The 25,209-nt window shown below is 41.9% G+C and overlaps 1 protein-coding gene across 2 annotated transcripts in view; it reads right to left on the minus strand.

Moving 5' to 3' along the window:
- Nucleotides 1-21,009, minus strand: part of taok2b (TAO kinase 2b) — a gene marked incomplete at its 3' end in the record, with an annotated part of 55,827 nt that extends 34,818 nt beyond the window's left edge. For both annotated transcript variants that reach the window (XM_084163406.1, XM_084163405.1), the window contains exons 1-8: nucleotides 20,936-21,009; nucleotides 7,490-7,630; nucleotides 6,795-6,866; nucleotides 6,574-6,675; nucleotides 6,099-6,144; nucleotides 5,699-5,795; nucleotides 5,077-5,190; nucleotides 2,250-2,341 (exon numbers count right to left, since the gene is read on the minus strand). In XM_084163406.1, the coding sequence (XP_084019532.1) occupies nucleotides 2,250-2,341; nucleotides 5,077-5,190; nucleotides 5,699-5,795; nucleotides 6,099-6,144; nucleotides 6,574-6,675; nucleotides 6,795-6,866; nucleotides 7,490-7,630; nucleotides 20,936-20,938 (667 nt within the window). In that variant the 5' untranslated portion in view covers nucleotides 20,939-21,009. The remainder of the gene's footprint in view (nucleotides 1-2,249; nucleotides 2,342-5,076; nucleotides 5,191-5,698; nucleotides 5,796-6,098; nucleotides 6,145-6,573; nucleotides 6,676-6,794; nucleotides 6,867-7,489; nucleotides 7,631-20,935) is intronic.
- Nucleotides 21,010-25,209: the final 4,200 nt, after the last annotated feature.

The following is a 25,209-nucleotide window of genomic DNA, read 5'->3' on the forward strand; positions in this document are numbered from 1 at the left end:
ATCTTAGATATCTATTAGGAAGAAAATTCACTCTTGTGACTGATCATGCACCACTCACCTGGATGGCGAGAAAAAAAAAAGAGAATAACAGTAGGGTAACTAGATGGTTCTTCAGGTTGCAACCTTTAACTTCTCTATCATCCACAGATCCTGGGTCAATCACAGAAACGCAGACGCACTATCCTGCCGCGACGCCCTCGTAGCGGCTGGTGCTCGACCTGCTGGGTTGATTCTGAGGACGGGGGTGTTTGAACCATCCAGAGGTGTGGGGGCCAAGGGGAGTCAGAAGGGCGGGGCCACTCCGGGATTCCCCGCCGACGTCACACCCTTTATTACCGGCGCAGGTGAAGGGACGGGGCAATTACGCACGAGAAAGAGGAGAACAATAGAGACGCGGGGGGAGAAAGGAACGGACAAAGAAATGAGGAGAAATATAGAACGAAGAGAGGATAAAAGGACAGAAGAGGACATTGAGAGACAAAGACAAACAGCTTAAAAGAGGAAGAACTTGCGTGAGTGATTCCCATAGCTGCGGGCCAAAGCCAAGTTACGCCACAAAAGATACTATTTAATTTGGTGATTATCGAAAGGATCTTTAGTTTGTAAGTGAAGTGCTCTGAACCGGGCTTGGATTTTGTTTCTCCTTTCTTGAACCGGCCGAGTGCCATTCTGTGAACATTAAATACACTACATGACCAAAAGAATGTGAACACCTGCTCGTCGAACATCTCATTCTAAAATCATGGGCATTAATATGGAGTTGGTCCCCCCCTTGCTGCTATAACAGCCTCCACTCTTCTAGGAAGGCTTTCCACTAGATGTTGGAACATCGCTGCGGGGACTTGCTTCCATTCAGCCACAAGAGCATAAGTGAGGTCGGGCACTGATGTTGGGCGATTTGGCCTGGCTCGCAGTCGACATTCCAATTACTCCCAAAGGAGTTCGATGGGGTTGAGGTCAGGGCTCTGTGCAGGCCAGTCAAGTTCTTCCACACCAATCTCGACAAACAATTTCTGTATGGACCTCGCTTTGTGCACGGGGGCATTGTCATGCTGGAACAGGAAAGGGCCTTCCCAAACTGTTGCCACAAAGTTGGAAGCACAGAAACGTCTAGAATGTAATTGTAAGGGGCCTAGCCCGAACCATGAATAACAGCCCCAGACCATTATTCCTCATCCACCACACTTTACAGTTGGCACTATGCATTGGGGCAGGTAGCGTTCTCCTGGCATCCGCCAAACCCAGATTTGTCCGTCGGACTGCCAGATGGTGAAGCATGATTCATCACTCAAGAGAACGCATTTCCACTGCTCCAGAGTCCAATTGCGGCGAGCTTTACACCACTCCAGCCGACGCTTGGCATTGCACATAGTGATCGTAGGCTTGTGTGCGGCTGCTCGGCCATTGAATCCCATTTCATGAAGCTCCCCACGAACAGTTATTGTGCTGACGTTGCTTCCAGAGGCAGTTTGGAACTCGGTAGTGAGTGTTGCAACCGAGGACAGATAATTTTTACGCGCTTCAGCACTCTGCGGTCATGTTCTGTGAGCTTGTGTGGCCTACCACTTCGCGGCTGAGCCGTTGTTGCTCCTAGACGTTTCCACTTCAGAATAACAGCACTTACCGTTGACCGGGGCAGCTCTAGCATGGCACAAACTTGACGAACTGACTTGTTAGAAAGGTGTCATCCAATTTTTATTTTATTTTTTATTTTATTTTTAATCCTATGACATGCCATGTTGAAAGTCACTGAGCTAGTCAGCCATTCTACTGACAATATTTGTCTATGGAGATTGCATGGCGGTGTGCTCGATTTTTTACAAATAGCCAAATTTGAAGGGGTGTCCACATACTTTTGTATATTTAGTGTATATCGTTTAGAGTTTTGCAACATAAAAAGCTGACTCTTCCTCTGTTTACACCACACCTCGCTACCGCATAAATTGGAACCCCTCTGGACCGATCACACAGAAAACCCAGTTAAAACAACTATGAGACGGTATTTTACATAAATACTTTGGGCAAACACAAATCAAACGCTCAAAGTGCCAAAAGTCTGGGTTTCGCACTTCATGGACTACGCAATTTGTTCCATTGTGCCAGGCAAGCTCAATCAAGCACAGATAAAGTATTGGCAAGAAAACTAATAGTAGTGAGGAATTTTTTTTTATATCAGACTAGGCATACATACACCTTAAAAGCTTGTATGCATGTGAACATGTGTATTATATGGGCTGTGCTTAGCTTACCCAGCTCTATGGCGGTAATGCCCAGTGACCACACATCTACCTTGCCGTCGTACTGGCCCTCGTCCATGGCCAGGATCACCTCAGGTGCCATCCTGTACGGAGGTAAAACACATCGGAGCCAGTGTGAGACAACTATTTCTGTATCCCAAATGGCACCTTATTCCCAACATAGTGGTCTACTTTTGACCAGAGCCCTATGGGCACTGGTAGAAAGTAGTGCACTATATAGGGAATAGAGTGCAATTTGTGAACGCATCCTATACCATGGGGTTCCCACATTTTTTTCACTCAAACCCCCTTTCCAGCATTGGGGAACATACCGCACCCCCCTGCACGCCATGTCTATTTCTATGATAACAAGAACTGTTCTTGACACAAACTGTTCACATCCCTCTGGTGAAGAGAACATTTTGTGGGTTTAAAGCTTATTTCCTGCAATTCTACACATTTTGTCATGGGGTGCAGAGAAAATGTTGCAGTTGTAAAGCTAATTTTCTTATAATTCTATATATTTTGCCATGTCTAATGTGTGTTCATGTGATATTTGAGTGACTGAAACATTACAACAAAATCTATGGGCTAAGAAGGAGAGTGATGGCGTGCTGCATCAGATGACCTGGCCTCCACAATCTCCCGACCTCAACCAAATTGAGATGGTTTGGGATGAGTGGGACTGCAGAGTGAAGGAAAAGCAGCCAACAAATGCTTAGCATATGTGGGAACTCCTTCAAGACTGTTGGAAAAGCATTCCAGGTGAAGCTGGTTGAGAGAATGCCAAGAGTGTGCAAAGCTGTCATCAAGGCAAAGGGTGGCTACTTTGAAGAATCGCAAATATAAAATATGTTTTGATTTGTTTAACACTTTTTTGGTTACTACATGATTCCATATGTGTTGTTTCATAGTTTTGATGTCTTCACTATTATTCTACAATGTAGAAAATAGTAAAAATAAAGAAAAACCCTTGAATGAGTATGTGTTCTAAAACCTTTGACCAGTAGTGTATATACAGTTGAAGTCGTAAGTTTACATACACCTTAGCCAAATACATTTAAAAAGGTCAGTTAGGATCACCACTTTATTTTAAGAATGTGCAATGTCAGAATAATATTAGAGAGAATGATTTATTTCAGCTTTTATTTATTCCATCACATTCCCAGTGGGTCAGAAGTTTACATACACTCAATTAGTATTTGGTAGCATTGCCTTTAAATGGTTTAACTTGGGTCAAACATTTCGGGTAGCCTTCCACAAGCTTCCCACAATAAGTTGGGTGAATTTTGGCCCATTCCTCCTGACAGAGCTGGTGTAACTGAGTCAGGTTTGTAGGCCTCCTTGCTCGTACACACTTTTTCAGTTCTGCCCACAAATGTTCTATAGGATTGAGGTCAAGGCTTTGTGATGGCCACTCCAATAGCTTGACTTTGTTGTGCTTAAGCCATTTTGCCACAACTTTGGAAGTATGCTTGGGGTCATTGTCCATTTGGAAGACCCATTTGCGACCAAGCTTTAACTTCCTGACTGATGTCTTGAGATGTTGCTTCAATATATCCACAACATTTTCCTTCCTCATGATGCCATCTATTTTGTGAAGTGCACCAGTCCCTCCTGCAGTAAAGCACCCCCACAGCATGATGCTGCCACATCCGTGCTTCACGGTTGGGATGGTGTTCTTCGGCTAGCAAGCAACCCACTTTTTCCTCCAAACATAATGATGGTCATTATTGCCAAACAGTTCTATTTTTGTTTTATCAGACCAGAGGACATTTCTCCAAAAAGTACAATCTTTGTTCCCATGTGCAGTTGCAAACCGTAGTCTGGCTTTTTTATGGCGGTTTTGGAGCAGTGGTTTCTTCCTTGCTGAGCGGCCTTTCAGGTTATGTCGATATAGGACTCGTTTTACTGTGGATATAGATACTTTTGTACCTGTTTCCTCCAGCATCTTCACAAGGTCCTTTGCTGTTGTTCTGGGATTGATTTGCACTTTTCGCACCAAAGTACATTCATCTCTAGGAGACAGAACGCGTCTCCTTCCTGAGCGGTATGACGGCTGCGTGGTCCCATGGTGTTTATACTTGCATACTATTGTTTGTACAGATGAACGTGGTACCTTCAGGCGTTTGGAAATTGCTCCCAAGGATGAACCAGACTTGTGGAAGTCTACCATTTTTTTTCTGAGGTCTTGGCTGATTTCTTTTGATTTTCCCATGATGTCAAGCGAAGAGGCACTGAGTTTGAAGGTAGGCCTTGAAATACATCCACAGGTACACCTCCAATTGACTCAAATGATGTAAATTAGCCTACCATAAGCTTCTAAAGCCATGACATCATTTTCTGGAATTATCCAAGCTGTTTAAAGGCACAGTCAACTTCTGACCCACTGGAATTGTGATACAGTGAATTATAAGTGAAATAATCTGTCTGTAAACAATTGTTGGAAAAATTACTTGTGTCATGCAAAGTAGATGTCCTAACCGACTTGCCAAAACTATAGTTTGTTAACAAGAAATTTGTGGAGAAGTTGAAAAACAAGTTTTAATGACTCCAACCTAAGTGTATGTAAACTTCCGACTTCAACTGTATATATTTAAGGGGGGGGGGGGGGGGGATCCCCACGCCCCCCCATCCGACCGACGCCCTATTCCCTATATAGTGCACTACTTCTGACCAGGGCCTCTGTGGTAGTGGCACTATATAGGGAATAGGGTGCCATCTGGGACACAACCTTGGTATTTTGTCCTACTTCTGGATCATATCCCTATTGTCGTCAATAGAGTTGGCAATCTTACAATAATGTCCATAGAAACAACAGAGGAGACCAGTGTCTCACCAGTAGGGCGTGCCCACGAACGAGTTGGCCGGGGCAATGATGGAGGCAGAGCCAAAATCACCCAGTTTCACCTGGCCAGGCTCAGTCAGCAAGATGTTACCTGCCTTCACATCCCTGAGAGAGAGCAGGGGGTGGAGAGACACCATTATTTTTTATTGAATATTCTGTTTCTTATAATATTAAGTCATATATATATATATTTTTTTTTTAAGTCAATATTATATGTTTTCTTTGGCAATGTATGTGGTAACACTTTCTATGCCAAAAAAGCCTTTTTAATTGGAAAGAGAGGGGGAGATAGAAAGAGAGTGAGGTGGGGTAGAGAGAGAATGAGAGCGAGAGAAAAAAAAAAGAGCGGGGAAGGGAGGGAACGAGAGAGGGAGGGAAAGAGAGAGCAAGAGATAAATTGAAAGAAAGGGAGAGAGAAAGAGAATGAGACATACAGACAGAGAGAGACCAAGATAGAAAGGGAGAGAAGTTAAAAAGAGGGTTAAAACATCCATGACACACACCTCCCCTTCAACAATGAGAGCTTATGTTTGGATTACATTCCATTCTTTCTCTCTTTCACTTTTTTTCCCTTCCCGTCCCATCGTGTGGGGGAGGAGAGAGGTTTACTCACCTGTGAATCATGTTGTGAGAATGAAGGTACACCAGGCCCTGCAATGCACCGTGGGTGATGGCTGCTATCTCCTGTTCCTGGAGGGGCTTCTTGTGGACTACGCACACAGAGGGAGACAAAATGGACTCATTCCACTCATTCTTTGAAGTCTTGGTCGTGTTCATTAGGGCACACAACAGAAAACATTTTGCAACAGAACGAAAATAAGCATTTCTTATTTGACAACAACTCCAGGTTGTCCCTCCCCGTTTCAGTTCGTTTTCTACCATTTCGTGCCTAATGAACACAATCATGGTTTACTTCCACCACCCCAGTGTCCCTCCATGTAAAAACATCACATTACATAAAGTACTTGTTTGAACATAAAACTTGAACTTAAACCATCTGGTTTTCTACTCACCTTCCAGTAAGTCGGAGGCCGAACCCAAACAATACTCCATCACCAGCTAAAAGAATGAAGGAGAGAGAGAGATGGAGGTTAACATACGGAGCAAAGCGGCCAGAGGGGCAACGTGACGGAGAGCCGGTCAAAATGTATTCCCTACACCTTCCCATTGGCCACTTCAACGTTTGCATTTCTAAGGTGGATGGAATATGATGGAAGCTCCTTCACTACACTGCGTATACCTATCCAGAGCCTTCAGATCTGCCAACACTAAAAGGTTAGGGCCAAGGGGAAGGGATAGGGAGTGAATAGGGGCTGACTGAAAACATTAATAACCAACGAGTGAAAGTTTATTTGTCAGCAACCCTCAGTCCATGTGTCAGTCCCAAATGGCACCATATTCCCTATATAGTGCACTACTTTTGACCAGAGCCCTATGGGCCCCAAATAGGGTACCATGTTGGAGTTAAAGAAGTGCTTCAACACTTACCCATGCTGTGTGCTCTCTCAGGTAGCAACCTCTGTACTCCACGGTGTTGGGGTGGTGCAGTTTCTGGAGAAACTTTACTTCTTTGATGATATCCTGCCATTTCTTCATAAGAGAGAAAGAGGGCGCTTTAAAACATTAAAAACATGGCCTACACCACTGCAACAGATGTCAAATGTGGTGAACTGAGGAACATTTGACCATTGCTCGACCTGTGTTCTTACCTCATTGGACTGCTTGCCACCGTAGGACATTTTCTTAATTGCCACCACTTCATTGGTGCGGATGTCATGTGCCTAATGTAAGGAATACAAGGAAGGGTTAAAAATAAATAAAAAAGATATTCACAAACCTATTCTAATTTCTAAATCATGCTAACAAGGGCCACTGGCCGCACACATATCGTCAAGCGCACACACACAAATTGACAAACTAAAGCTTCACCTCTTTCACTAGCCACTTTTTCACCCTCTATTTAAAAGGACATTTCATCCTTCACCGATATCTCTTGCCCTGTGCTACCTTTTGACCTTTTACCCGTACCTACCCGCCTCCTACCTTTCATCCTTCACTTGTCTTTAACCTAGCCTAGCATTTCACCCATCATCTTATCAACACCCTTTCAATACCCATTCCATTTCTCTTCCCAGTTCCCATGTATCCATCACTGAAGCTGTGCCTGAATTCCCATACTACAAGTGTTTACTATGTCCCAAATACTGTACTGGATACTATTTAGGAGTGTTTAGTAAAAATGTATGCAGCACCAAGTGACAAATATCTCCATACTACTGCTCATCCATTCTAAGAAATCATCTCCCAAAAAGGGACACAATAAAATAAACTGTAAACTACTGAGTGAGATGCATCCATTTGCCCACTTAAGCCATTTGCCCCCCCCCCCCCCCCCCCTTCTTACGAAGTAGACAGCTCCGAAGCTGCCATGGCCGATCTCCCGCAAGTCGGTGAACATCTTCTCAGGGTCATCTCTGTAGAAGAGCTCAGCTACCTCCGGGTCCTTCAGGCTCCCGGCCCGCACACTGGACGGCATGGCCAGCGCCTGAAAACACACATACCGGTATGAGGGTATGAGCTTAAGTTCGTCTGCATTGAAATGTAGCCAACACATCAGGGTCACAATGAATTCCATTTCAATTCAGGAAGTAAACTGAAACTCAAATGTTCCTAGCGGACGTGCATAAAGATGGCGACCTCCATGCCTACCACAAATTATTTGTTTGCCAAGTTTTCTGTTTTGTACCTTGCTCTCTGTGACTTCAGTATCTGCATTAGCACATTCTCTCTGCTACCGCATGGCAAGCGGTACCGGAGCGCCAAGTCTAGGTCCAAAAGGCTCCTTAACAGCTTCTACCCCCAAGCCATAAGACTGCTGAACAATTAATCAAATGGCCACACGGCTTATTTACATTGATCCCCCCCCCCCTTTGTTTTTACACTGCTGCTACTCGCTGTTTATTATCTATGCATAGTCACTTTACCCCAACCTACATGTACAAATTACCTCGACTAACCTGTACCCCCGCACATTGACTCGGTACCGGTACCCCCTGTATATAGCCTTGTTATTGTTATGTAATCTTATTGTGTTACTTTTACTTTAGTTTATTTAGCAAATATTTTCTTAACTCTATTTCTTCAACTGCATTGTTGGTTACGGGCTTGTAAGTAAGCTTTTCACGGTAAGGTCTACACCTGTTTTATTCGGCGCATCTGATAAATAACATTTGATTTGGTACATGATCCCAATTCTAGCTTCAAGACAGCAGCAATCTGGTGTGACCACCATTTGCCTCATGCAGCGCAACATCTCCTTCGCATAGAGTTGATCAGGCTGTTAATTGTGATTTGTGGAATGTTGTCCCACCCCTCTTCAATGGCTGTGCGAAGTTGCCGGATATTGTCTGGAACTGGAACAAGCTGTTGTACGCGTCGATCCAGAGCTCCCAAACACGCTCAATGGGTGACATATGTGGTGCGTATGCAGGCCATGGAAGAACTGGGACATTTTCTGCTTCCAGGAATTGTGTACAGATCCTTGCGACATGGGGCTGTGCATTATCATGCTGAAACATGAGGTGATGGCAGCGGATGAAATCGCATGACAATGGGCATCATGATCTCGTCATGGTATCTCTGTGCATTCAAATTGCAATTGATAAAATGCAATTGTGTTCATTGTCCATAGCTGATGCCTGCCCATACAATAACCCCACCGCCACCATGGGGCACTCTGTTCACAAAGTTGACATCAGCAAACCGCTCGCCCATACACACTGTCTGCCATATGCGCGGTACAGTTGAAACTGGGATTCATCCATGAAGAGCACACTTCTCCAGCGTGCCAGTGGCCATGGAAGGTGAGCATTTGCCCAGTTAAGTTGGTTACGATGCCGCACTGCAGTCAGGTCAAGACCCTGGTGAGGACGACAAGCACGCAGATGAGCTTCCGAGACGGTTTCTGACAGTTTGTGCAGAAATTCTTCAGTTGTGCAAACCCACAGTTTCATCAGCTGTCCGGGTGGCTGGTCTCAGACGATTCCGCAGGTGAAGAAGCTGGATGTGGAGGTCCTGGGCTGGCGTGGTTACACGTGGTCTGCGGTTGAGGCCAGTTGGACATACTGCCAAATTCTCTAAAACAACCTTGGAAGCGGCTTATGGTAGAGAAATGAACATTCAATTCTCTGGCAACAGCTCTGGTGTAACATTCCTGCAGTCAGCATGCCAATTGCACGCTCCCTCAAAACTTGTGGCATTGTTTAAGTGACGAAACTGCACATTTTAGTGGCCTTTTATTGTCCCCAGCACAAGGTGCACCTGTGTAATGATACTGCTGTTTAATCAGCTTCTTGATATGCCACACCTGTCAGGTGGATGGTTTATATTGGCAAAGGAGAAATGCTCACTAACTGGGAAGTAAACAAATTTGTGCACAAAAATTGAGAGAAATAAGCTTTTTGTGCGTATGGAACAATTCTGGGATCTTTTATTTCAGCTCATGAAACCTGGGACCAACACTTTACATATTGCGTTTATATTTTTGTTCAGTATAGATTGTGCCGATTTCAACCATGTTGCACGCTGTATATTAAAAAGTATGTTGATAGTTCTTACACAATACCCTCATATCTGTATTCTGCCATCTTTATGCATGTTAGCCATTACGAAAATATGTAATTAGGATTGGAATTTCAGTTTCGCCTACATCCTGAATTGAAATGGAAATGACCCTAACACTACACAGCTGATCAAAGCTTGATGATTAGTTGATTATTTAAATCAGCTGTGTAGTGATAGGGCAAAAACAAAAACGTGCCCCCCTTGGGGTGCCGAGGAACGAGTTTGGGAAACCCTGATCTACAGACATAGGCGATAGGCCTAGGTGTCTAAATGTGCACTCACATATTGAAGGTTACAAAAACAAACTAGGATGTCATACACGCAGCCAGACACTCCCAACATCAAAAACTGAAGCTCAAGCTGCAGAGGAAATGGCATTAGAGAAAGGCCAATTATCAGCATTCTAAGCCCATTCATGTTACTGCATTATTTAGCAGTGTTGTCACAATACTAAATAGGCACCTAATACTCATTTTTTTTCATAGCAAAACAAGAAAACACTTGGCAAGACTGAACTCCATGGTCCTTTAAAACCTGTTGCTGTAGACCTATGTAAAATATTGCGTACTAGCCTATATCTTAGAAAATAAACATTGTGACTCAGAGTGACAACAGAATCAGGGTGACCGAGTCAGGCTGTTTGTTTCCAACATTAGGATTGTCTGTTTTCCCTCAGGATATGCAGTCTGCTTTATGTTTTGTTTCTTTGCCATGATAGGACCTACTTCGAGTATTGCAAAATACTGAGTATCTTGAAAAAACACTAGTATTAGGCTACTGGTCTATGTAGGTTTAATGATTTGCCACAATCTGACGTCAAGGACTTCAGGCTAAACTCATGACCCCTGTGACCATAGTCCAAGGCCTCGTTTCCCAGAGCCTTCGTAGCGTTAAGATCATCATTAGAACCTTCTTACGACGTACACTACCAGTCAAAAATTGACAAACCTACTCATTCAAGGGTTTTTCTTTATTTGTACTATTTTTTACATTGTAGAATAATAGTGAAGACGTCAAAACTATGAAATAACAAATATGGAATCATGTAGTAAATTTAAAAAAAAGAGTTAAACAAATCAAAATCTATTTTATATTTGAGATTCTTCAAATAACCACCCTTTGCCTTGATGACAGCTTTGCACACTCTTGGCATTCTCTCAACCAGCTTCATGAGGTAGTCACCTGGAATGCATTTCAATTAACAGGTGTGCTTTGTTAAAAGTTAATTTATGGAATTTCTTTCCTTCTTAATGTGTTTGAGTCAATCAGTTGTGTTGTGACAAGCTTGGGGGGTATACAGAAAATAGCCCTATTTGGTAAAAGACCAAGTCCATATTACGGTCAAGAACAGCTCAAATAAGCAAAGAGAAACGACAGTCCATCATTACTTTAAGACATGAAGGTCAGTCATTACGGAATATTTCAAGAACTTTGAAAGTTTCTTCAAGTGCAGTCGCAAAAACCATCAAGCACTATGATGAAACTGGCTCTCACGAGGACCACCACAGGAATGGAAGACCCAGAGTTACCTCTGCTGCAAAGGATAAGTTCATTAGAGTTACCAGCCTCTGAAATTGCAGCCCAAATAAATGCTTCACAGAGTTCAAGTCACAGACACGTCAACATCAACTGTTCAGAGGGGACTGTGTGAATCAGGCCTTCATGGTCGAATTGCTGCAAAGAAACCACTACTAAAGGACACCAATAAGAAGAACAGACCTGCTTGGGCCAAGAAACACGAGCAATGGACATTAGAGCGGTGGAAATTTGTCCTTTCGTCTGGAGTCCAAATTAGAGATTTGTGGTTCCAACCGCCGTGTCTTTGTGAGACGTGGTGTGGGTGAATGGATGAGCTCTGCATGTGTAGTTACCACCGTAAAGCATGAAGGTGGTGTTATGGTGTGGGGGTGCTTTGCTGGTGACACTGTCTGTGATTTGTTTAAAATTCAAGGCACACTTAACCAGCATGGCTACCGCAGCATTCTGCAGCGATATACCATCCCATCTGGTTTGGACTTAGTGGGACTATCATTTGTTTTTCCAACAGGACAATGACCCAACACACCACCAGGCTGTGTAAGGGCTACAGTGAGGGGAAAAAAGTATTTGATCCCCTGCTGATTTTGTACGTTTGCCCACTGACAAAGACATGATCAGTCTATAATTTTAATGGTAGGTTTATTTGAACAGCGAGAGACAAAATAACAAAAAAATCAAAAATGTTATAAATTGATTTGCATTTTAATGAGGGAAATAAGTATTTGACCCCCTCTCAATCAGAAAGATTTCTGGCTCCCAGGTGTCTTTTATACAGGTAACGAACTGAGATCTTTTTAAAATGTATTTTCCTTTATTATTTTCCACTAGCCCTACCACCCCTCCCCTAATTGGAGTAAGCTAATGAACAACGCTTAGGCTTCTACGTCCAGCTTATACATACTATATACATTTTACGGACAATCTATTTTACAATAGTTATATTTTATTTGTTTTTAGTCCTGTCCTTCCTCTACCCTCAACTTCGCCTATCTATTTCTGATGTCCATCCAGTTTGATTTCTATTTGCCATACATTTTTAACTGTGCTGTTTCACAAAAGTCCTGAACCTATATACATTTTACGGACACAGTATATTTTACATTAGTTATCTTGTTATTAGTCCCACCCTTCAGCTCCCTTCAACCCCTCCCATCAATCTCTTAACACCATCCATATTGGATTTCTATTTGCCATATATTTTTCAACTGTACAGTGATGTTTCACAAAATTTCTGAACCTTTCTATTCTCATAGTTTCTACAGATGGTAAATTAAAGATAAACATTTTTGCTAAAAGTATTATTATATTATTGATCGATTGACTATGACTTTTCAAATTACCCAGTAGTGCTATCTGCAGAGTTAGCTCCAGGTAAATGTTGCAATTCTTCAGCCATTCCTGGACCTGTGACCAAAAACAAGCTACATATAGACAGTACCAAAATAAATGATCTAATGACTGTCTCTTCGCAGCAAAATCTGCAGAGCTGGGAAGATTGTATCCCCCATATATATAACATTATATTGGTTGCTTGAATCTTGTATGATAATTTAAATTGACAAATTCTTAGTTTTGAATCAGGCGTTGTTTTGCGTATCAGTTCACATTCTTGTTCTGAATCCATTCTAGCATTGCTTTAGCTGTATGCTTGGGGTCATTGTCAAACTTAAATCTTCACCTCAGTCCAAGGTCGTTTGCACTCTGAAGCAGGTTCTCATCAAGGATTGGCCTGTATTTGGCGCCATTCATTGTTCCTTCTATCCTTACCAGTCTCCCAGTCCCTGCAGGTGAAAAGCATCAACATAGCATGATGCTGCCACCACTATGGCAGTTGCGGTGACCATATTACCGCCATGAGTCATGAAGGCAGTGAAATTCCAAGTCACGGTAATTAGGCTTCTCCAAGCTCTGCTGCTGGTCATTAGTAGCCTACCAAACTTGCTAACTGCCTGGTACTCAGCACTCTATTGTCCCACTAATCACTCTGACATCAATGCAAATGTGATCGGAAATCTAATCAAAACACTTAATGAGAGCCCATGAGCTCATGTTGCGCAACATTTCTATAGGCTATGCAACTGCGCAAGAAAAGATTGATTGCCTCTACTAAAAAGAGGAGGATCCCATCAGCTTTCTATAGGCTAGGCCTACTATATTTATTTTTCAACTTTCCTAATATTAAGCACATTGCTTATATTTACAACAGGAGTATAGCCTAACTGGCTGGCATGAAAATGAGCCACTGGAAAAGCATCCTCCATTCGCTATTTAAGTGCAGAGATGACAGGTATTTTTTCCCGCTGTCCCTGTTTCGATACAGGTGCATGATAATGGCCCATTCTAAATCAAAACAAATTTCACACATATATTATTTAGCATATGTAAAGATTAAATCAAGAATAGTCTGATGGGTGAAAATATTAACCTATCACTTGTGAATGATATATTATCAGTTGTGAATACGGACCAGCATAAGAAACAATGGCTTTTTTTGCGACTTTTTAGAATCATAGTCACAAACCTATGGGCTACATGAGGTGTGCATCACTAAAGTGGCCATATAATTTCTTTAAATTAAGCACATTCATCCGCTTTACAAGGGGTGTGGAGCCTAACTGGCATACATAAGCAGCGCGTGAGTTTCAAGTTTGGGGAAGATAATTTTTCACCATAAAAATGCACCTTTATAATAAAAGTATTACATGCATAATTGCAGTAGCGGTCACTTTTGATAATGGTGTTTTCCACTAACGGAACATTCGCGCTTACAGTGGGGAAAAAAAGTATTTAGTCAGACACTATTTGTGCAAGTTCTCCCACTTAAAAAGATGAGAGAGGCCTGTAATTTTCATCATAGGTACATGTCAACTATGAAAGACAAATTGAGAAAAAAAAATCCAGAAAATCACATTGTAGGATATTTAATGAATTTATTTGCAAATTATGGTGGAAAATAAGTATTTGGTCACCTACAAACAAGCAAGATTTCTGGCTCTCACAGACCTGTAACTTCTTCTTTAAGAGGCTCCTCTGTCCTCCACTTGTTACCTGTATTAATGGCATCTGTTTGAACTTGTTATCAGTATAAAAGACACCTGTCCACAACCTCAAACAGTCACACTCCAAACTCCACTATGGCCAAGACCAAAGAGCTGACAAAGGACACCAGAAACAAAATTGTAGACCTGCACCAGGCTGGGAAGACTGAATCTGCAATAGGTAAGCAGCTTGGTTTGAAGAAATCAACTGTGGGAGCAATTATTAGGAAATGGAAGACATACAAGACCACTGATAATCTCCCTCGATCTGGGGCTCCACGCAAGATCTCACCCCGTAGGGTCAAAATGATCACAAGAACGGTGAGCAAAAATCCCAGAACCACACGGGGGGACCTAGTGAATGACCTGCAGAGAGCTGGGACCAAAGTAACAAAGCCTACCATCAGTAACACACTACGCCGCCAGGGACTCAAATCCTGCAGTGCAGGACGTGTCCGCCTGCTTAAGCCAGTACATGTCCAGGCCTGTCTGAAGTTTGCTAGAGTGCATTTGGATGATCCAGAAGAGGATTGGGAGAATGTCATATGGTCAGATGAAACCAAAATATAACTTTTTGGTAAAAACTCAACTCGTCGTGTTTGGAGGACAAAGAATGCTGAGTTGCATCCAAATAACACCATACCTACTGTGAAGTATGGGGGTGGAAACATCATGCTTTGGGGCTGTTTTACTGCAAAGGGACCAGGACGACTGATCCGTGTAAAGGAACGAATGAATGGGGCCATGTATTGTGAGATTTTGAGTGAAAACCTCCTTCCATCAGCAAGGGCATTGAAGATGAAATGTGGCTGGGTCTTTCAGCATGACAATGATCCCAAACACACCGCCCGGGCAATGAAGGAGTGGCTTCGTAAGAAGCATTTCAAGGTCCTGGAGTGGCCTAGCCAGTCTCCTGATCTCAACCCCATAGAAAATCTTTGGAGGGAGTTGAAAGTCTGTGTTGCCCAGCGACAGCCCCAAAACATCACTGCTCTAGAGGAGATCTGCATGGAGGAATGGGCCAAAATACCAGCAACAGTGTGTGAAAACCTTGTGAAGACTTACAGAAAACGTTTGACCTGTGTCATTGCCAACAAAGGGTATATAACAAAGTATTGAGAAACTTTTGTTATTGACCAAATACTTATTTTACACCATAATTTGCAAATATATTCATTAAAAATCCTACAATGTGATTTTCTGGATTTTTTTTTCTCATTTTGTCTGTCATAGTTGACGTGTACCTATGATGAAAATTACAGGCCTCTCATCTTTTTAAGTGGGAGAACTTGCACAATTGGTGGCTGACTAAATACTTTTTTTCCCCACTGTATAGCCTACTGCCATGTGTGCATTGCTGTGCTTATAATGTGAAGAAATAGCCTAATCGTTTATCAACATTTTAAGCTAAACGTTCTGATCTGTTGCGTCAGCCACATTGCATACAAAAGTTGTTTTTGATGCTAGTGGTTGTATTAATTTGGGATCTATTGCATCCCACAACTGTCCCAGACTATGTTGGGAATATTTATTTATTGCACAGAATAGAATAGGTTGACTTTTGTACTATGCGGGATAGTAGATTGACATAGGATAGTGCTTTTGCTGTTTGTTAGGCCTAAAGTAAAATGTGGACAGTTCTTCCAAAATCTTCAATATGCACCTCGGAATTGGATAAGGACGCGCGCAGTTGCGTCCCCAATGTGGCTTCCACACATAGCCTACAAGCCACTGATGCAGACCTTTGGAACATCTACATTTAAAAAAGTCTAATAAATCCATCTAATACAGCCTACACCTTCACAATAAATCAATTATTTATCTTAGACAGGTCTAAAGAAGCATGATATGAAGAAATTGTAGTCTATTTCAGAAGAACAGAATAGCATACTATGAGTGGTCCTGATCAGGCTATGCCAAATGGTTGTGGGCTACACTAGTTCATTTAGCAGACAAGATTTGCTTAGAATTCCGTGGCATTATTTTATAGTATGAAGAATACAATTGAACAAAACTGAATAAAATATAAATAATATTTTCTACAAACGACTAGAGGGAGTGCGCACATGCGGCTATTCTGTGTTGAGTGGTTAACAAAGAAATAGGTACTCCTATCTGCTTAATTTAGAGTTATTCATGTAACTTTAGTTGTTCTACAAATGTTGGGCTATATGTTTGGATTTTTAATACATTGTAAGGCTGTTTTAAAGTCACCATTGCCCTCATGGTGAAATCCCTGAGCGGTTTTGTCCTCTCCGGCAATGAGTTGGGGAATGACGTCTTTGTAGTGACTGAGTGTGTTGATACACCATCTAAAGTGTAATTAATAACTTCACCATGCCCAAAGGGATATTCAATGTCTGCTTATTCTTATTTTTACCCATCTACCAATAGGTGCCCTTAGCGAGGCATTGGAAAACCTCCCTGGTCCTTTTGGTTGAATCTATTTGAAATTCACTGCTCGACTGAGGGACCTTACAGATAATTGTATGTGTGGGCTACAGAGATGAGGTAGTCATTCAAAAATCATGTAAAAAACGTATTGCACATAGTGAGTCAATGCAACTTATTATGTGATTTAAGGACATTTTTACTCCTGAACTTATTTAGACTTTCCATAAAGGGGTTGAATACTTGACAAGACATTTCAGCTTTTTATTTAATTAGTAAATTCTAAACATAATTCCACTTTGACATTATGGGGTTGTGTGTAGGACAGTGACATCTCAATGTAATCCATTTGAATTTCAGGCTGTAACATAATAAAATGTGGAAAAAGTTGGGAGCCAGGACCTGCAAATCAGAATTAGTTTTTCCCCACAAAAAGGGCTTTATTACAGACAGAAATACTCCTCAGTTTCATCAGCTGTACAAGGTGGCTGGTCTCAAACAATCTGGCAGGTGAAGAAGCCAGATGTGGAGGTCCTGGGCTGGCGAGGTTACATGTGGTCTGCGGCTGTGAGGCCGGTTTGACATACTGCCAAATTCTCTTAAACGATGTTGGAGGCAGCTTATTGTAGAGAAATGAACATTACATTTTCTGGCAACAGCTCTGGTGGACATTCCTGCAGTAAGCATGCCAATTGCACGCTCCCTCAAAACTTGAGACATCTGTGGCATTGTGTTGTGTGACAAAACTGCACATTGTAGTGGCTTTTGTCCCCAGCACAAGGTGCACCTGTGTAATGACCATGCTGTTAATCAGCTTCTTGATATGCCACGCCTGTCAGGTGGATTATCTTGACAAAGGAGAAATGCTCACTAACAGGGATGTAATCAAATTTGTGCACAATTTGAGAAAGCTTTTTGTGCATTATGGAACATTTCTGGGACCTTTTATTTCAGCTCATGAAACATGGGACCAACACTTCACATGTAGCGTTTATATTTTTGTTCAATATAAATATTATAGTATTCAGTGTTTTTGCGGACTTTACTGTAGTTTTACTATAGTGTTTGCAGACATGACTGTAGGATACTGTGGGGGGGGGCTTGTTTTCGGAACATGGGCAGGGACTCTGCTGTCCTAGCTTCAGGGGAAGGCTGGTTCCACCATTGGGGTGCCAGAACAGAGAAGAGCTTGGACTGGGCTGAGCTGGAGCTGCTCTCCCGTAGGCAGAACGGAGTGCTCAGGTTGGGGTGTAGGGTTTTAGCATAGCCTGAAGGTAGGGAGGGGCAGTTCCTCTTGCTGCTCTGTAGGCAAATACCATGGTCTCGTACTGGATGCGAGCTTCGACATATATATATTTTTGTTCAGTATATTTCTGCCAATGTGTTTGTCTGGTCCGTTGCATTTCTCAGAACCGTTGATCCAACTCAATAGGTGGCCTATCACAAACCTGTGTGTCTTATGTTCTCGTTGAGGTGTTCCCCTCATTAAACAGTGAGTGCGGTTACATGCTCATAATGTGAATAATGTGGATAGTCAGATTCATATAATAGTTTGATTTAAAAAGTTTACATGCTTTGCAAGAGTAACGATTTCTGTAATAACCCTGTTTACATGGACACATCTGTAATCAGGCTACCTGATGGCAGTCTGATAAAAATGCAGAAATATGTTAGCATATTTGATTGAGTTCGGACATAGAAGTAGTCTTTACATAAACTTTATAAGACGCATTCATTTACTCGCGCTAAAGAGGGAGGCTTGCTCGGCTGGTACTAGCACATGCGCAGATCAAATGCACCGCTGGAACGCCAATCAAGATGTCCTAATAATTCAAAACATTGCTCAAAAAATCTGGTGCTTTAATTGGCGTATGCTTACTTCGATTTTGACCTTACGCCGATTAAGATAAGCAACTGTTTACATGACTATTGCATAATCTGCCTACTGCCCTAATCAGTTTAATATCATATTATTAGTGTGCATGTAAACGTACTCCGTAACTGACGTAGACTGGTCGTTGTGGCTTGCGCTATCAAACTCCTGCAACTTATCCAGACCGCGGCAGCCCGCCTTGTGTTCAACAACCCTAAATTCTTCCATGTCACCCCGCTACTCCGCACACTCCACTGGCTTCCAGTCGAAGCTCGCATCCAGTACAAGACCATGGATTTGCCTACAGAGCAGCAAGAGGAACTGCCCTCCCTACCTTCAGGCTATTCTCAAACCCTACACCCCAACCTGAGCACTCCGTTCTGCCACGTCTGGTCTCTTGGCCCTCCCACCCCCCCAGCTCAGCCCAGCCCAGCCCAGTCCAAGCTCTTCTCTGTCCTGGCACCCCAATGGTGGAACCAGCTTGCTGATGTCAACGTTGTGAACAGAGTGCCCCATGGTGGTGGTGGGGTTATGGAATGGACAGGCATAAGCTACGGAAAACGAACACAATTGCATTTTATCGATGGCAATTTGAATGCCCAGAGATACCGTGATGAGATCCTGAAGCCCATTGTAGTGCCATTCATCCACCGCCAACACCTCATGTTTCAGCATGATAATGCACAGCCTCTAGTCGCAAGGATCTGTACAGAATTCCTGAAAGCTAAAAATGTTCCCATGGCCTGCATATTCACCAGACATGTCACCCCATTGAGCATGTTTGGGATGCTCTGGATCGACGTGTACAACAGCGTGTTCCAGTTCCAGCAACTTCGCACAGCCATTGAAGAGTGGGACAACATTCCACAATCAACAGCCTGATCAACTCTATGCGAAGGAGGTGTGTCGCGCTGCATGAGGCAAATGGTGGTTACACCAGATACTGACTGGTTTTCTGATCCTACCTTTCTTTTTAAGGTATCTTTGACAGATGCATATCTGTATTCCCAGTTATGTGAAATCCATAGATTAGGGCCTAATGAATTTATTTCAGACTGATTTCCTTCTATGAACTCCAACTCAGTATAAATCTTAGAAATTGTTGCATTGATATTTTTGATTAGTGTAATTTTGTGGAGTAAAAAAAGCCTGTTTTTGGGCAGAATTTTTTCTTAACGTTAAGGATTCAATTTAGTTTAAAAGTTCATAACCCTAATCTTAAACACAACAAATTCGTAACATATCATACCAATTGGATGACGTAGTACACACACACAAAAAGGGGACCAGTTTGGCTCGTTAGCACCACTTAACTACTGGCTGAAATTATACAAAAGTTCTGGAGCATCACTTTAATATATATATATTTTTTTTACATATGAGTCATTTAGCAGACAATCTTATCCAGAGTGACTTACAGGAGCAATTAGGGTTAAGTGCCTTGCTCAAGGGCACAATGACAGATTTTTCACCTCATTGTCTCTGGGATTTGAACCAGTGACCTTTTGGTTACTGGCCCAACGCACTTAACTACTAGGCTACCTGCCGCCCCATTCTTAATCTTCGGGCAACCAAAAAAAGACTCCTGACTTGCCCGAAAGGCAAGTGCCTTTCAGACCTTTATGTCAAACCCCGTGGAACCAATAGACGGGTTGGCTGACAACGTCACAAATGATCTGCGCACATCGATGTGGCCAGAAACGGTGCATTATTATGAGTCTGAACAGTCAGATAGCTAGCAACAATGACAAGAAGCTGCCATGTGGGGAATCATAGGGGGCTTGTTTCAGCTAGTTTTATCTTGTTTATATCATGTCTTGTTTTGAGGTGTTTTGACTGCTTTCCTGTCAATGCTAATGTGGTTAAAATTTGCTAGCTAACCAACAACTCTAACAATGTATTTGAGCGATAAGTGCTCATTGTGCAAATGTATTTGTTTTCAATAAACATCAAGACTAAATATAGTTTTACATGTTATTAACAATTTAAGCCAACTCCGGCTGTTTTGCCCCATAGTTGTGCACGCGTCGGTTGTTGCTAAACAACCAACCCGTCTATGGAATAGTCCCAAAAGTGCAAACCTACCCAACCCATTTCTGGCACTCCAGGCAGGCAGGCAGGCCCAATCAAATCAAATGCTCGGAGTATTTGAAAGAAGAAAACAAATACGATACTAGACCTATATGAAATTTAACACAGGTCTGCCACAGTCCATCTCTTGCATTCAACCACAACAGGTATAGGATGAAGATATTACAAGCTGACCTAAAGCATGAAAATATGAACTTGTGTGCTACAGTGAATAATAATACTACATAGATCAAAATCATTTCAGGACCATGTTTTTCTGTGAAATGCATTTAGGTTAATACAGTGTTTCCCCTACCATTATGAAGGATGGGGAGGCCCCTTCCTAGCTTGTTGCCCCACGGCAAAAAACTTTCGCCTTCAAATGTTTTCAATCGAAAATGTTCATGTTGGTGTTGGCAATGGCATCCCAGTTGCTAATTTGGGTGGCTGCCTGCACCCCTCCAAAGACAAATCTGTGGGCAAACACAAATACAAGAGAGGAGTTGGATATTAGCCACACCTGCATGGCATGAGGACACAATTTGATGTTGAAGATTATAAACAACAAACATTTTAGATACAACACATACAGTGCCTTCAGAAACTATTCATACCTAGGGCTGTGGCTGACACCTAGGGTTGTGGCGGTCACGAAATGTCGTCAGCCGGTGATTGTCAAACAAATAACTGTCGGTCTCATGGTAATTTACCGTTAATTAACATAAACACATTTAGCATCTCCTGGCTTCCACACGTAGCCTACAAGCCACTGATGCAGACCTTTGGAACATCTACATTTAAAAAAGTATAATAAATCCATGTAATATAGCCTACACCTTCACAATAAATACATTTATTTTAGACAGGTCTAAATAAGCATGACATGAAGAAAATGTAGTCTATTTCAGAAGAAAAAAATATTATACTCTGAGTTGTCCTTATGTTACCTCCTGATGTGGCTATGCCAAATGGCTGTGGCTACCCAAGATCATTTAGCAGACAAGATTTGCTTATAATTCCGTGGCATTATTTTATATTTTATAGTATGAAGAATACAATTGAACAAAGCTGAATAAAATAGAAAGGATATTTTCTCCAAACGATGAGGGAGTGCGCACATATGGCTATTCTGTGTTGAGCGGATAACAATGAAATAGGTACTCCTATATGCTTAATTTAGAGTTATTGTAACTTTAGTTGTTCTACAAACGTTGGGCTATATGTTTAGATTTTTTATACATTGTAAGTCTGCATGATGAGACTAATGATTTGACAAAAGTCGCTTGAAAAGCATGAGCTCTGCTTTGTTTTGTGTGGGCTGTACACACTCCAATAGTCTCTCATTCACAATTTGACAAGCACTTGATAATGCCTCGAATTTTACCGTGACATCCCCTTTGTGGCCGTAATGCACCCTAAAACAATCCATGCCTTTTGAGGCCCGGAGTGCTGCATTGTGCCCTTCTCCCTGAGTGTGCTGCGCAATCCGAAGCATCTCTCACTCACACGGCTCTCCATCACGTGATCGGGTCTTTCGCACAGGCTACAAGTTAAGACAGACACAGCAGGGACGCAACTGCGCGCGTCCTTATCCAATTCCGAGGTGCATATTGAAGATTTTGGAAGAACTGTCCACATTTACTTTTCGTCAGCCAACAAGATGAGTAGGCCTAACAAACAGCAAAAGCACTAGCCTACGTCAATCTACTATACCCCATAGTACAAAAGTCGACCTATTCTGTGCGAGAAATAAATATTCCCAACAGTCTGGGACAGTTGTGGGATGCGATAGAGCCCAAATTAATACAACCACTAGCATCCAAAAACCTTTTTTATGCAATGTGGCTGACGCAACAGATCAGAACGTTTAGCTTAAAATGTTGATAAACTATTAGGCTATTTCGTCACATTATAAGCGCAGCAATGCGCACATGGTAGCAGCATATGGTAATAGGCTATAAGCGCGAATGTTCCATTAGCAGAAAACACCATTATCAAAAGTGACTGCAAATGCAATTATGCATGTACTACTTTTATTATAAAAGGTGCATTTTTATGGTGAAAATTGATCTTCCCCAAATTTGAAACTCACACGCTTCTTATATATGCCAGTTAGGCTCTACACCCCTTATAAAGCAGATTCATGTGCTTAAAAAAAGGAATTGTTTCTTATGCTGGGTATCATTCACAAGTGATAATATATAATTTACAAGTGATAGGCTAATATTGTCACCCATCAGCCTATTCTTGATTTAATCTTTATACAGTTGAAGTCGGAAGTTTACATACACTTAGGTTGGAGTCATTAAAACTAGTTTTTCAACCACTCCACAAATTTCTTGTTAACAAACTATAGTTTTGGCAAGTCGGTTAAGACATCTACTTTGTGTATGACACAAGTAATCTTTCCAACAATTGTTTACAGAGATTATTTCACTTATAATTCACTGTATCACAATTCCAGTGGGTCAGAAGTTTACATACACTAAGTTGACTGTGCCTTTAAACAGCTTGGAAAATTCCAGAAAATGATGTCATGGCTTTAGAAGCTCCTGATAGGCTAATTGACATAATTTGAGTCAATTGGAGGTGTACCTGTGGATGTATTTCAAGGCCTACCTTCAAACTCAGTGCCTCTTTGCTTGACATCAATGGAAAATCCAAAGAAATCAGCCAAGACCTCAGAAAAAAATGTGTAGTATGGTTCATCCTTGGGAGCAATTTCCAAACGCCTGAAGGTACCACGTTCATCTGTACAAACAATAGTATGCAAGTATAAACACCATGGGACCACACAGCCGTCATACCGCTCAGGAAGGAGACGCGTTCTGTCTCCTAGAGGTGAACGTACCTCGGTGCGAAAAATGCAAATCAATCCCAGAACAACAGCAAAGGACCTTGTGAAGATGCTGGAGGAAACAGGTACAAAAGTATCTATATCCACAGTAAACCGAGTCCTATAACGACATAACCTGAAAGGCCGCTCAGCAAGGAAGCAGCCACTGCTCCAAAACCACCATAAAAAAGCCTGGACTGGTGCACTTCACAAAATAGATGGCATCATGAGGAAGGAAAATTATTTGGATATATTGAAGCAACATCTCAAGACATCAGTCAGGAAGTTAAAGCTTGGTCGCAAATGGGTCTTCCAAATGGACAATGACCCCAAGCATACCTCCAAAGTTGTGGCAAAATGGCTTAAGGACAACAAAGTCAAGGTATTGGAGTGGCCATCACAAAGCCCTGACCTCAATCCTATAGAAAATTTGTGGGCAGAACTGAAAAAGCATGTGAGAGCAAGGAGGCCTACAAACCTGACTCAGTTACATCAGCTCTGTCAGGAGGAATGGGCCAAAATTCACCCAACTTATTGTGGGAAGCTTGTGGAAGGCTACCCAAAACATTTGACCCAAGTTAAACAATTTAAAGGCAATGCAACTTCTGACCCACTGGGAATGTGATGAAAGAAAGAAAAGCTGAAATAAATCATTATTATTCTGACATTTCACATTCTTAAAATAAAGTGGTGATCCTAACTGACCTAAGACAGGGAATTTTTACTAGGATTAAATGTCAGGAATTGTGAAAAACTGAGTTTAAATGTATTTGGCTAAGGTATATGTAAACTTCCGACTTCAACTGTATATACTAAATAATATACGGTATGTGTGACATTTGCTTTGATTTAGAATGTACCATTATCATGCACCTGTATCGAAACAGGGGCAGCGGGAAAAAAAGACGTCATCTATGCACTTAAATAGCGAATGGAGGACGCTTTTCCAGTGGTTCATTTTCATGCCAGGCAGGTAGGCTATACTCCTGTTGTAAATATAAGCAATGTGCTTAATATTAGGAAAGTTGAGAAATAAATATAGTAGGCCTAGCCTATTGAAAGCTGATGGGATCTTCTTTTTAGTAGAGGCAATCACTCTGTTTTCTTGCGCGGTTGCATTGCCTATAAAAAATGTTGCGCAACATTACATTTACATTTAAGTCATTTAGCAGACGCTCTTATCCAGAGCGACTTACAGTTAGTGAGTGCATAACGTTTTCATACTGGCCCCCCGTGGGAATCGAACCAACAACCCTGGCGTTGCAAGCGCCATGCTCTACCAACTGAGCTACAGGAGGCCTATTCACACCCCTTGACTTTTTCCACATATGTTGTGAATAAAACATTTGATTAAATTGAGATTGTGTCACTGTCCTACACACAATACCCCACAATGTCAAAGTGGAATTATGATTTGTGAAATTGTATTAAAAATAAAAAGCTTAAATGTCTTGAGTAATTTAATATTCAACCCCTTGGTTATGGCAAGCCTAAATAAGTTCAGAAGTAAAAGTTTGCTCAACAAGTTACATAATACTGAAAAGAAATGTGACAAAGCAATTAACTTTTTGTCCTGAATACAAAGTGTTATGTTCTGGCCAAATTCAATACAACACATTACTGAGTACCACTCTCCATATTTTCAAGCATTGTGGTGACTGCATCATGTTATGGGTATGCTTGTAATTGTTAAGGACTAGAGTGTTTTTCAGGATAAAAAATTAAACGGAATGGAGCTAAGCACCGGCAAAATC

The sequence above is a fragment of the Coregonus lavaretus genome (assembly GCF_964263955.1).
Source record: "Coregonus lavaretus genome assembly, chromosome: 1".
NCBI classification, from domain to species: Eukaryota; Metazoa; Chordata; class Actinopteri; order Salmoniformes; family Salmonidae; genus Coregonus; species Coregonus lavaretus.